The sequence below is a fragment of the Danio rerio genome, chromosome 1, assembly GCF_052040795.2.
Source record: "Danio rerio strain M-AB ecotype USA chromosome 1, GRCz13ab, whole genome shotgun sequence".
Taxonomy (NCBI): domain Eukaryota; kingdom Metazoa; phylum Chordata; class Actinopteri; order Cypriniformes; family Danionidae; genus Danio; species Danio rerio.
The window spans coordinates 11823063-11836948 of record NC_141021.1 but is presented as its reverse complement, the minus strand read 5'-3'; the positions used below and the strand labels follow the sequence as shown (position 1 = coordinate 11836948).

Here is a 13886-nt window from a genome sequence, read left to right as displayed (position 1 = left end):
AAAGATCAAGGTCCTATAATGCAATTCACAACCAAAAAAAGCAAAAAGCAGGCAACGGGTTTACGCACATTATTTATGTAAAGTAACTAAACGCTTTTAATGTCAATTAATCATTTTAAAAGTAATAGGTTTACTCCCTTATAAAAGTCAACTTTACAATTACATTTTTAGCTTCTTTTATACTGATGGACTGTCAGGTGAAACACTCTGCATGGATCTTGTGTTCTGAGATCTTAAAGGGATCATTTGTGGTTTTTCTGTGCTAAATGGAGATCCAGACTCTTGTCTAGTCATCTGTATTTTGTTACTTTACTGTTTGTGTTAATGTGGTGCGAGTTGAAAGATTGCTGCATACTGTAAAAAGCATTTAGTTGCTTTACTTAAAATGAGTAAACTTGAAACGGTTAAGTTGACTTGATTTTCATAACTACACAGTTCAATTACTTAATTATTGATAAGGCAGCGGGTTTGCTCACATTATTTATGTAAAGTAACTAAACGCTTTTGATGTCAACTTATCACTTTAAAAGCAATGGTTTTACTCTCTTTTAAAAAGTCTATACTGTAAACAATATCTGTTGTTTAACAGTTGCCATATTTAGTAATTTACAAGTGTTTTCTGTTTATTTACGATTGTGAATTGCATTATGTAAGCTTGATCTCAGCTCTGTAGACTTTTGATGTTGAAAGTTCAACTCTAAAGTTTAACAAAGCAGACTTTTATTCACATTTTAGTAGTTTTAAATAATATAATGTTTAATATATAAATAAGTTTGTAAAATAACAGAAAATGCACTGGCAGTATATTACAAGGTTTTTTTTATCGTAATGTACAACACCAATCCAGACCATATCTCCCTTTAAACGATTAAAAATGTTAATAGAAGTCACTTTTTCCAACTTTTTAGGTTTAAAAGTTGGTGGTCCCATAATGCGACTTCATTTTACAGTGTTGTCATCTATATTCTGTTACTTTGCTGTACTGCTGTTACAATACTTAAAGTGAGTGAACCTGTTGAAACTTGCAACAGTCAAATTGACTGGTTTTTATAATTATGCACACAGCTCATAGTAGAAACACTCTTGATGAACTTTGTCCTGCTTGTTTTTCAGGTCCCTTCCTTAATGATGGACGCCCAGTTCTCGGAGTTCACGCCTGACATCACCCCTATCATGCTGGCAGCTCACACAAACAACTACGAGATCATCAAACTCCTGGTTCAGCGCAAAGTCACCATCCCTCGGCCGCACCAGATCCGCTGCGACTGCGTGGAGTGTGTGTCCAGCTCTGAAGTGGACAGTCTGCGTCACTCCCGGTCCCGTCTCAACATCTACAAAGCGCTTGCCAGCCCGTCCCTCATCGCCCTCTCCAGCGAGGATCCCATCCTGACCGCCTTCAGACTGGGCTGGGAACTCAAGGAGCTCAGCAAAGTGGAGAACGAGTTTCGGCAGGAGTACGAGGAGCTTTCTCAGCAGTGCAAGCTCTTCGCTAAAGACCTGCTGGACCAGGCACGAAGCTCCCGTGAGCTGGAGACCATTCTCAACCACCGTGACGATCAGAGTGAGGAGCTGGACCCACGCGAGTGCAGAGACCTGGCCAAACTCAAGCTGGCCATCAAATACCACCAGAAAGAGGTGAGAAGATTTCTTCTAGATTGTTGTGGATGGGCAATGCTAATGGTGGAGTGTAGCGAATTAGCTGTGCACAAGTTTATTCTCTGAGGTGAAGTTTATTGCTTAGTAAATCACTGTACGAGATCATTTGGAGAGTGTTTGTTGCTGAGGATTTACACTAGCGGCGTTTTGCAATTGCATCAAATAGTTTCCTATTAATTCTTGCTAAATGCTGTCAGCAAATGCAACACAGTAAAGATATTATTTCTAAAAGTGTATTGTATATGTTTAGGTTTAATTTAATCTAGCTGATATTGGGAAATATCTATGATTTTCATTAATAGGTGCAGTGTCTAAGTTTGACACCCAGTGGTTGAACTAGGTATTGCACTCCTGGATCAAAACACATTTTCACTCTGTTCCTTCTCTGAGTCCACGCAAATCGCAGGTTGCCAGAATGACATGAGTGTGCCTGACTATCGAGCCTAAAGGCTTATTTAAGACTGATGTGAACTGTAAGTTAAACTAAAAGCAATGGCACGTGATAGAAGAAATCAATTTTCATAATAAAAGGAGTTTTTGTCCTTACCAACACCTGACATTTTTATTTTAGAAACGGCTTTTCACAGGTGATCAACAGGATGGACTTTGATCACCTCAGATACAGCTCATGCGCTTTATTCAGTGTTAAATGCTAATAATTTGAGTTTGAATGCCATTTTGCATGATTTTTATTGTCATAATTTATTGTCATAGTGCAAGGCAACACATATCAGTGATTCAGCATCTACATTTAATAAAGTTAAAGAGGTTTAACATGTAAAAAATAGATTTTAAACCTTACTATTTCGCTGAAGTGCAGTGAGTGCACTATTCTGTGCTTTTTGAGTGGCTGTATTTAAATTTCTGTTTGGTTCAACGTCTGGTGCAAACAGAAAAATTGCTTATCACTGCATATCTCATCACGTGGCATGTTGTTAGGACACAGGGTTACAATGTAACTTGCTCTCCTAATGTTTACGTTGGTGTATCGTTACGTCTGTTATATTATTTTCTAATAATAACCACCCGTGGAACTCTGAATCTCTCATTTCGGAGTGTGCTACTGTCCACCAGAGGTCGCATTTTTGGACGGATACTTTGAGAGCCTTCCTGACTGAATAAATGAAATACGCTGTTTTCCATGAAGACAACTCAGGGTGCTGAAATATAATTGGCTAAATTGGCAAAACAAAGACAGACGCTTCAGCATTTTCAAAGCAGAATATCTGACTTTAGCATTGTTTTTCAGATAAACAAGAATGTTCTCTTATATAGCATGTTTCTTAAATATCTGCAAACATAATATGGTATTTTTATGCTTTAGAAGAGTCAAAAACATACAGCACCTTTAATCTAGTTGCTATAGGGAAATATCTGTGATTTTCATGCATCTTGAAAATTAAATAAGCAAAATTTAAATCATAAATAAAATAAAAATAATGAAGTATTATATTGACACCTTTAAAAAACAGAAATATACTAAGACATTACTATAAGATTTTTTAAAACTAAAACCAGACCAATTTAATACAAAATAAGACCATTAATAAATTCTACAATAGTTATACATTGATACTAAAAGAAAACATTTACTGTAAATATTCTTGAAATATTAACCCAAAAAAATAAATAATAATAAAAATAAAAAATAATAAAAAATATAAAAAATAATAATAAGAAAATAAATGTAATTGTATACTAATAAAAACTATATAAAATATAAACTTTATTTATTTATTTATTTATTTATTTATTTATTTATGTGTCTTTTAAAATGATAATTAATTTACTCAAATGTGTAATGATATTTTAATAATATATACATTTTCATATTACAGTAATAAGCAGACTTTATTTCGTGGCTGGGGAATGAGCTTTATTATGATAATTAGATTAGATTCAACTTTATTGTCATTACACAAGTACAAGGCAATGAAATGCAGTTTAGATGTAACCAGGAGTACAATAGCAGCAAGTGCAGGATACAGATTTAATGTACTATGAACATTATATACAGGTTGTATTAACTATGAACAGAGATTTACAATAGATGAGTATATGTAAAGGTTGCTATTAATAATCAGAGGTATGCAGATAGATATGAACATAATTACAAATGTATATGGACAATGGGTATGTACAACTCAAGATGAATTAGTGCAATGAAGTGTGATAAATATGTGCAATTTTAATTGTGCAAATTTCAATTAATAAATAATGCAATATTTATGCTGAGTATGGGTGTAGGGGGGGGGGGGGGGGGGGGTTTGGGGGGGGGGGAAGCTGTTCCTCAGTCTGCCTGAAATGGTAATTGTCCTAAAACTAAACTTTTATTTAGATGTGAAATATGAACCAGACATATTCTTGACAAGTTTTGTCAGGTATGCATCTAACTTTTCTTTACTTTTAAATCATGTTCTTGATATATCCACACATTCTGCACCAGCCAAAAACTTTTCTTGAAATACTCAACATAGAAAACACCAAGCTAGTGAGAGAAACTTTCTTTGTGTTGGAGAAGTCCACTCACTTTTTTTCCCACCCCAATTTAATAGCGTTCTGCAGACTCATGCAATATTATCATGCAATCTATCTCAGAATGTGTTGTTCCTAACCCAAGGCAACAGGGAAAGTGCCATACTGTCTTTCTCTCTGAACTTTCAGATCCGCAGGGGGATACAATGTGTGCTGAAAAACCAGAGGCTTGACGAGATTAGAAAGACAGGAGATGGAGACAATGAGAAAGAAGCACTAGGCAGATGAAAGACAGGAGCTTTGTTCCAAAACCTTGTGCACTGACACGCTGCCTACTGCCTGTGGCCAGTTGCCTTCCAAGTCAACGTCCAAATTGTCTTGGACGTGATTAGGAAATCTCTAGGCAGTAGCTGTGAATGCGACAATGAAGTAGTGCGTCGGAACTAAGGCTTGACTTAAAGTGATTGTTGACAAAAAAAAATCTGTCAAAATGTACTCAGTCTTCACTGGTTCCTGTTTAAGTTAGTGCTGTTAAAAACAAAAGCCAATATTTTGAATATTAATTTAAAGTCTGCATGTACTTAAAGTTGCTGAGACTAGGGGGGCAGAAGTAGAGGGGCATGGCTAAGATTATTGTGGCTGAAGCAGTCAAATTGATGTTGACAGAGAAGAACCGTCACTCAAACACAGATAAGTCAGAGTTTGATTAAAGATTAAAGATTTTTCAGCGAATTAATTTACTTTCACAGATTTCTTGTTTACCTAACAAATACCAATGTGCTCTAGCTAAATAAATATTGCAAATTTTGATTTCACACAGACTTTAAGTAAGGTGTAATTGACGATGGGCTGTTGAATTATAAGAAAATAAAGCACATACAATGTAAAACATTGTTTAGATTTCACATTTATCACATCTATTTTATAAGTCTTTTGTCAGGTTATTGTTCTCAGACTACTCCCCTGTGTGAAACTAGATTCTTGTGCAGCTCATCCAAAGCTAAGATATATATCTTTTTTAAATGTTTCCCAAATGATGTTCGACAGAGCAGGGAAATTTTCACAGTATGTCTGATCATATTTTTTCTTCTAGAAAAAGTCTTATTTGTTTTATTTCCGCTAGAATAAAAGCTGTTTTAAATTTTTTTTAAAAACTATTTTTGGGACAAAATTATTAGCCCCTTTAAGCTAATTTTTTTTTTTTTTTTTGATAATCTACAGAACAAACCATCGTTATAGAATAACTTGCTTAATTACCCTAACCTGCCTAGTTCCCCTTATTAACTTAGTTAAGCCTTTAAATGTAACTTTAAGCTGTATAGAAGTGTCTTGAAAAATATCAAGTAAAATATTATTTACTTTCAGCATGGCAAAGATAAAATAAATCAGTTTAAAAAATAAACAGGGGCGCTAATAATTCAGGCGGGCTAATAACTCTGACTTCAACTGTGTGTATGTGTATATATATATATATATATATACACACATACAGTGTGTGTGTGTGTGAGTGTGTGTGTATATATATATATATATATATATATATACACACACACACATATATATACAGTATATATACATATATATATATATATATATATATATATATATATATATATATATATACATATATATATATATACATATATATACATATATATATATATATATATATATATATATATATATATATATATATATATATATATATATATATATATATGTTTTCAAGACCCGCCTGGAACTTTTAGCTGTTTGTTTATCTAAAAATAATAGCCCAGATTCATTGGAAATATGTTCATAGGTCTATGTTTTTGCGAAATGTATAGTACATTGCTCCGGTTACATTTTGTTGCACATTTCAGATGACAAATCCACTAGAGGGCGCTGTCTACATTTTTTTTACTGGACTCAAACCCAAACATTTTGCATCATGAGTACATCTACCGAGCAATCTGACCATGCTGGAAAAAGATAAATACATAAAACGTGAAGTCATTTTTAGCATTTACTTGGTGTTGTGCAAAAAACTACACAAAATAAGGATCTATTCATTAAGAATTTTTCCCTGTAAATATTATTAATATGAAAAAATAAATAAAAGTTGTCAAACTGTAATGTTCATCTTATCTAGAAACTGCAGTCAAATATATGTTTAAGCATGACTAAAAATGTAGACTAAAGGGGGTTGCAAACTGAATGTGCCGCTCGGCGCCGCAACACTGCGCGCACATGACAGTTGAAAATATCGCACACCAGTTGCGACAGAAATTTGAACATGAGATATGTCCTGAGTCATGGCTGGGTGCCTCAAACTGCCCCCAACTTGCGGCGCTGCATCTAAAATGCATGGTGCTGTGTGGCACGTCACCAAGCGGCGCATCTGGTGTGCGACCCCCTAAAGAAATATATATTTCCAATGCAGCTGTTTTGGAAAATAGAATGATTATCAGCCAATCGGAATCAAGCATTTTACAGCCTCATGGAATAATTGTAAAAACCTTGACTTTCTCTTATGATATAAAAAAAGTCCTCATCTGATGTATTTATTTTTTCATGCAGTGCATTATGGGATTGCTTTTCCTGCATGAGATACATAATGCGGCCTCAGAATTTGTCCAAAGCAAGGCAGCATAATGAAGTTTTTAAGCCTACCTTTTGGAAGAGCTTTCTTACTGGAAGTGCTCCAGTGATGCCTTAAAATGCTACCTCCGTAGGCAGATCACTAGGTTTCGGGTAAAAAAAGCACTTGAGTGATGTTCTAGGTAGGATATTTGGAGCAGGTTGATGAAGCAGGCAACAGAGAGTGTTTGTTTGTAGCTGTACATATGCAGCAAACGTTTCAGAGAATCCTAAGGAGGTTGAACATTTTTTTGCAGACTAAGAGGCTATTTAGACAGAATGCATGTTTGCATTTTAAAATATATAAAACCATTATTATCATGTCAAGTTTGTTACTGTAAACAAAAGCTTGTAAAGCTTGCTCTGCCCCTGAGCTCTTTTGGTTGGTCCACTAGTTAGAAACTGACACTGTGTGTAAACGTTTAAATTATTTGCATTTAATTAGTTTAAATTATTTGTTTAAATTATTGCACGGTGCATTAAAAACATGACATTCATGTGTTAGGTGTTCTGAAAGTCATGAGATATGAGAGTAAAAGTCTTTGCACACTGAGGTCCGAATTTTTTTTGTATGCGTTTTTTTTTTTTTTTAATTCAATCAGAAAGATTTGTCACGTAAACAAACCTTGCACACTGAGTCCGATTCGTATTAATTAATCCATTATGAAAAAACGTGAAACATTTCAGAGTCAGTTCAAGCAGTGATGCTTTGTTTTCCTCTCTTTTCCAAAGTAGAGAAGGAAAAAGGAATAGGTTGCATGTTGTTCATCCAATACTACATATATAGAGGAAACAAAGTTCAGCTAAAGAGCTGTGCTGGATTATCACAATATGCAAAGTGTATTTCAGGAAACCAGTGGAATTTTGATACAATGCTTGTGATACTTAACACATTTACGTACATAAACACATCCTGAACAGTGACTTGCAGTACCTATAGACATTATAATAGATGGCCATCACATTGACATATCGGAGCAATAGACAGAAAGTAGATTATAATGTCTATGGGCAGTATGTCAAATGTATGGACACACACACCAAACAGCTGCAGGGCAGAGGTGCGCCAGTCACTGAATCCAGCATATAGGGGTTTTCAACTGTCCTCCAAATTCTGCCGTTATTTTATGCACTGCATTTGACATAAAGTCATCTGTAGATTAAATGACTGCATTCTGTATTTAGCTTTTCACTTTTAAGGTGGCTCTAAACTTTCAAAACATCTCTTAAAGTGCTTTTTCGAATGTGAAAACTGGAAAAAAAATCAAACCCAGTTCAAATTTTTTTTATGGCGGATGAAGATCCAGTGTGCAATAATCCTAATGGCTAGTTTTCACTGAGTGGTACAGTGCTGTACGGGTCGGTACAGGTCACCTTTATTAGGCTTGCATTTCCACTGCCAAAAGGGTACCAATAGTGGGCATGGTGTACAATAGAAAATTTCTGTCGACTTCAATTTCACTTGAGAAAATGTAAAGCTGTACGAGACGTCCACATTATCACTCTCGTGTTTGTTAGTTTCTGAAAGGATCAGATGTTGGAAGCACTTCAATAATCATGCACACATTATTATCATCAGCTCGAGAAGTTCGATATTTCAAATATAGACTATGAACAGAAACCACTCGCACTTTAGACGGCCTTGTAAACAATTACAGTGCACAGGGTAGATTGTGCGCTTCTTGCTTTGTGGCTGTTCATCAAGACAACGATAAGGTTTGCCTTATTATTAGATATATTATTATGGTCTAATGTCTCGGCTGTTTATTTAAAAATGGTGCTTTCTTAGTTTTCATTCTCCTGCTTGTACACGAACTGGTGAAGTTCTCTGTCAACCATTGAGCTGCATGTCTAGCTCCACTTTTTGGTACCCTTTTGTCGTGCTAGGTACCTTTTTAAAAGGGTTCCCAAAATGTGATACGATACAGTTCGCTTTTAGGTACCTTTTGACAGTGGAAACAGCCACATAAGTGCACCGAACGTACCGTAATGTACCGTATCATTCAGTGGAAACATGCAAGAACAGTCACGCATGTCTGAAAAGCAAATTTTTCAAAAACTATGTAAAATTACAGTCACACACTGGTATGGAAAAAAGCATGCTCTGTGTGAATGGACTCTTGCAGTATGTTTTTTTTTTTTTTTTTTACTTGAGTTTTATTTTCTAAATTGTGATATATTGCTGAATTGTGATATATTTGCAGCATGTTTTGTATTTGGATTTTTAAAAAAAAGTTTTTTATTAGCTTTTTTCATCCTGTTCAATGGGCTCTGACCAATGAGACGAGGATAGACTGGCATGTGACAAATTTAAATCCAGTTAGAACTATTGCCTTATACAGTATAAGCAATTACAACTAAATAGAACTTGTAGATTGTAACAATTTGAATCCCTGTTTCAGAACAAAGCAAGTGATTAACACCTATTAATGCTCTAATCAAAGGTTATCAAGGTTTTAATCTAAAACATGAAAAGCACCAGACATTTGCTGAATCCTCAAGACATTCTAATGGGAAACCACCTAATGTTACGTTTCCTTGAGACCCCGTAAATCAATTTTAAAGCCGTCTTGGATTCTCCAGGGAGATTCCAGTCATCTTTTTTCATTTAGAAACCGAGAGGGTCTTGCTGCAAAACTGACACTCCTTTCAAACGAAGGATTTGAGAGTCAGGTCTCAATACGTCTCGTTTCTCTTCCCGTCAGTCAGAGATGTGTTAGTCCATGTGCAACTGTTCCTCCAATTAGCTCTAATTGTTTGGTGTGGAAAAGCTGGTGTGAATACTGATCACAGTGCTGTCAGCGTACAGATCACAAAGTTTACAACCAACAAAGGTTCCATTAGGATGCTTTTAGATCTTTCAAAACCTTTATTTATTCCACAAAAGGCTCTTTGTAATAGAATTATTTTTCTTTAAATTATGTAAACTCAGAACAAAATTTTTCTTGCTTACTGAAAGTTGTTTTGTTTGCTTAATGATTTTGTGGAACCCAAAATGATTAATCCATAGGAAAATTCTAAAATGCTTAATGTAGCTTAATGTAACTGAACATCAATTCAAGAAACCCACATTTCTTTCAAACTTTACTTGTAATTAACACTAACTATTGTAAAAAGAATGAGCCCTAATTCCACAGATAAAATGAAAATATTACATTAAGCTTTTTCCCTCCCATTAAAGTTCATTATAAGGAAAAAGCCTAATGTTACTTAATGTACCTTAACAACAAGCGGCGAAAACTCAATTTCTATCAGATTTACTCATGACAAACAGTTTCTGAAGTCAAAAAGAAGAGCTCTTATTTCAGTGAGTGAAAATTACCATGTAAAGCTTTTTCTGCCCATTCAAGTCTATTATAAGGAAAAAACTTAAAACGTAACCTAACAACAACCTGGGAAAACTAAAATTCACTTTGTAATTTTGTACTTGTAATTAAAATTACCTTCTAAATTCGATAGAAATTAGGGTTTGTACACTTGTTGATAACGGTAGATTAGGCCATGTTAAACCTTTTCCTTACACTCAAAAAATTGTTTGCTGTTTTTTTCAAACTACTTATTTAAAACAAGCTGAAACAACACAATTTGAGTTTTTTTTGTGGGGGAAATTAAGTTTTTAATGTTTTTAATGTCCACTTAAATGTGTAAAAACGAACAAGTTAACATTTATTGTGTGGAACCCAGCATTTTACAGCATATAAGTAAGTGTTAATCAACAGCTTGAAAGGAGTTTAATTCACGGAGTGGAGGTGAAGTAACACACAACGCAATAATGCATACCTTCCAGCCTATCAGATTTGATCATATAAACAGACCATGGAAGAATTGACTTTAATGGGTGAATACGTTTATTGTAATATTGTCCATTTTTATAGTCCTCCTTTTTTTTTTATTTTTTTTTTTTACAGTAGCTAGTGTCAGGGGCGCCCCTAGGGGGTGAAAGTTAGGACGATTCTAAGGGACCACACCATTTGGGGGCCCCTATAGACATTATCAATATCTGCCATATGTGTATATGTGTCAGATAATAGAAAGCATTTGATTGTTCAAGATTTGATGAGAAACTGAAGTATAAGATGATGGGAAAAAATGTTGATTCGTTTAGATGGAGGTGACCAACTACAAGCTTTGGATGTTTATATCAAGTTTATATTTTCTTAAACTTTTATTTTGGGGCACACTAGCTTATAGATATTCTTAAAACTAACAGACTGAACAGACTTTTTTCTTTTTTTTTATTTCATGGGACCTTAAAAGCATCTTTACTGTGTAAAAGTAGTAAAGATATAACAAAAAAAAAAAAAAAAAAAAAGAGATAAAAGTAGTTACAAATAATTCTTGGTCATGCCAGATGTGGGCTTTAAGCCAAGATTGATACTGTAAAATTGTGATCAAGATTAATTTGTGACCGTTTAGTGTTGCGTTATATTTGATCTGATTAAAGATTTATTGAAAGAGATCACAAACTGAGAAAAAAGGTTATCAGCATTCTACTGGAGATTTTCTGCAGTAATTTATCTTTATTTAAAATGAAAATGAAATGAGTCGGAGAAGATGACGGCGTAATACTAAACAGGGTTGAAAGAGCACAGAGAATGGAAATACATGTGTAATAAAACCACGCAGGCTTGCTTGAAACATCACTCAGGGGCTTTATAGTGACAGATAATGCTGGTTGGATTTCATTATACGTTTACAGGTCTCAGGAAGAGCCTTTGTGTTGCTTCAAGCTGCCCTTAAATGGGACCCTGCTGCTTCTGGCCTTTTGTTGTCGCTGTTAAAGCTCTGACTGTACAAGCTTGCGCATAAATATCAGCAAGATTTACTTGTTTTGGGGGATTTTGGGAATACTTAGATTTGGAGATTTGAACAGTTGAGCATCAGTGTTATTTTTTGTATTATTTATGTACTAATTCTATTCTATTTATGTAGTACAGTATTTAAGTTCTATTTATATAATACAATTTTGAATCAGCTCCTTTTTTATACTTTTATTTGATTTAATTTGTTTTTAGGGTAACACTTTACAATAAGGCTGCATTAGTTAATTTTAGTTATTGCATTAACTAACATAAACAAACAGTAAACAATACATTTATTACAGTATTTGAAAAGTTCAGATGCAAAAACCTAAGTAAGTGCCTTCTGGAATTTTCTTCTACAGTGAGCATTGTTCTTAGCCGCTTATGTTCATGTTTAGTTATTTCATGTTAAAAGCTATAACTAATTATTTGCCATAAAAGTAAAATGACTGAATCAAGACAGGAGCCTGAGAAAAATGTCAATTTTGCAGATGGCATGTAAAGGTTTTTGCAATTGAACTCTTCATTTGTTCATGTTAGTTATTATCAATACAGTTGTTCATTGTTAGTTCGTGTTAACTCACAATGCATTAACTAATGTTAACAAGCAGGGATTTTTATGTTTATGATTCGTAAATGCAAAAGTATTGTTCAGAATTAGTTCATGTGTTTAGTAATATGGCTTTGTGCAGGCATTTTTTTATTTGGTAACACTTTATTTTGATGTATTTTGATGGTCCACTGGAGTATTAGTAGACTGTCTGCTTAATATCTGTTGATACTGCTCCTTCAACAGAAATTAAGCTGACTATAAGAAACTTTTGCAAGTACATGTCAACTTAGACAAACCCTAACCTCAACCCAACAGTCAACTTATAATCTAATGAGTTGGCATGTAGATGCAATGTAACTTAAATTCAAACCATCAAAATAAAGTGTGACTTTTATTTTATATTTATTAAGGAATTTCAGTGCTTAGGCTTATTTCAGCTAGTCGCCATGTACTTATTTTAGATTTAGCTTTTATTTTTATACTTCTGTTGTTTGTCATATATTTAGTTTGTTGAGGTCACTGTATCTTGCATCCATTTCTTTTGTTGCATTTGTTTTTTTTTTGTGATGCCGTTTTGGGGTTTTGTTTATTTATTTATTTTTTATTTAGAAATCTCAGCTCCTAAAATGATTCCTAAAATTGTAATAATTTTATTTTTAGTTTAGTTTGTGGTTTTAGCGCATTTAAAAAAGCTTTTGTCATTTATATTTGTTTTTAGATATTTCTGTTTAGCTTTATTTTATTTTAAAGTATAAGTGCTGGCTAACACTTTTCCCAAAAAATTTTTTGTCACATACTTATTTACAGTGTGAATGTTTGCGAATATGAATGAACTTCAAATTGTGTTGCTTTTTGTGGATAGCATTGATTTTACATTTATACAGTAAGCAAGCAGACTTTGGTTTGGCTTATGAATAAAACCAATTTCCTCCTGATGTTCTCCTGCTCATTCTCTTCTTGTTTCTCCCACTCTCCTCCTGTCCTCTCATCTCATCTTTACTGTAATTTTGGAAGAAGGAGGAAAGTTGATTAGGTGCAAAGGAATAGCAGCATAGTCAGCACACACACACATACACACATCTCACTTTCTGAATCGATAAGGATTACATACCCCATATACTGTGCTCAATACCTGCTGCGCTTCAATCTCTTTACTCGCCTCTCATCTGAACTGCTGCTTGAGCGCTGCCATGCATTCATATGCATTGATGGACACAACCGCCGGTGTGAAAACTGGACACAAGTGGGTTCTGCTCTGCGTTTATTGGAGGGCACTTGAAAGTGGTTGAGAGTTTCAGTGAGTTACAGTGGCCATTGCATTTGAAATTGAACATGCTTATGCTGTTTTATGGAATATTGCATTCAGATGAGGCTACTGAAGTTAACAAAAGGCATCAATGATTTAAACCATTTCCATATGGACAAAAGTAACTATCACACTACATATCAGAGAGGGTGAAATATTTTTTTGGGTAATGTTATTTTATAATATATGAAATAAATTCATGGACGGCACGGTGGCGCAGTGGTTAGCGCTTGTGCCTTATAGCAAGATGTTCGCTGGTTCGAGCCTCGGCTGGGTTAGTTGGCACTTCCACGTGGAGTTTGCATGTTGTAAATTGTCTAATTGGGTGTTTCCCAGTAATGGGTTGTAGCTGGAAGGGCATCCACTGCTTAAAACATATGCTGGATAAGTTGGCGGTTCATTCTGCTTTGGCTGATTAATAAAGGGACTAAGCCAAAAAGAAAATGAATAAATCAAATTCATGTCATTCAAACAT

General features: G+C 34.4%; 1 protein-coding gene across 17 annotated transcripts in view; it reads left to right on the top strand.

The window, feature by feature from the left end:
* Positions 1-13886, top strand: part of trpc5a (transient receptor potential cation channel, subfamily C, member 5a) — a 146338-nt gene that overhangs the window by 59566 nt on the left and 72886 nt on the right. For all 17 annotated transcript variants that reach the window (NM_001441823.1, NM_001441824.1, NM_001441826.1 and 14 more), the window contains 1 exon segment: positions 1114-1635. In NM_001441823.1, the coding sequence (NP_001428752.1) occupies positions 1114-1635 (522 nt within the window).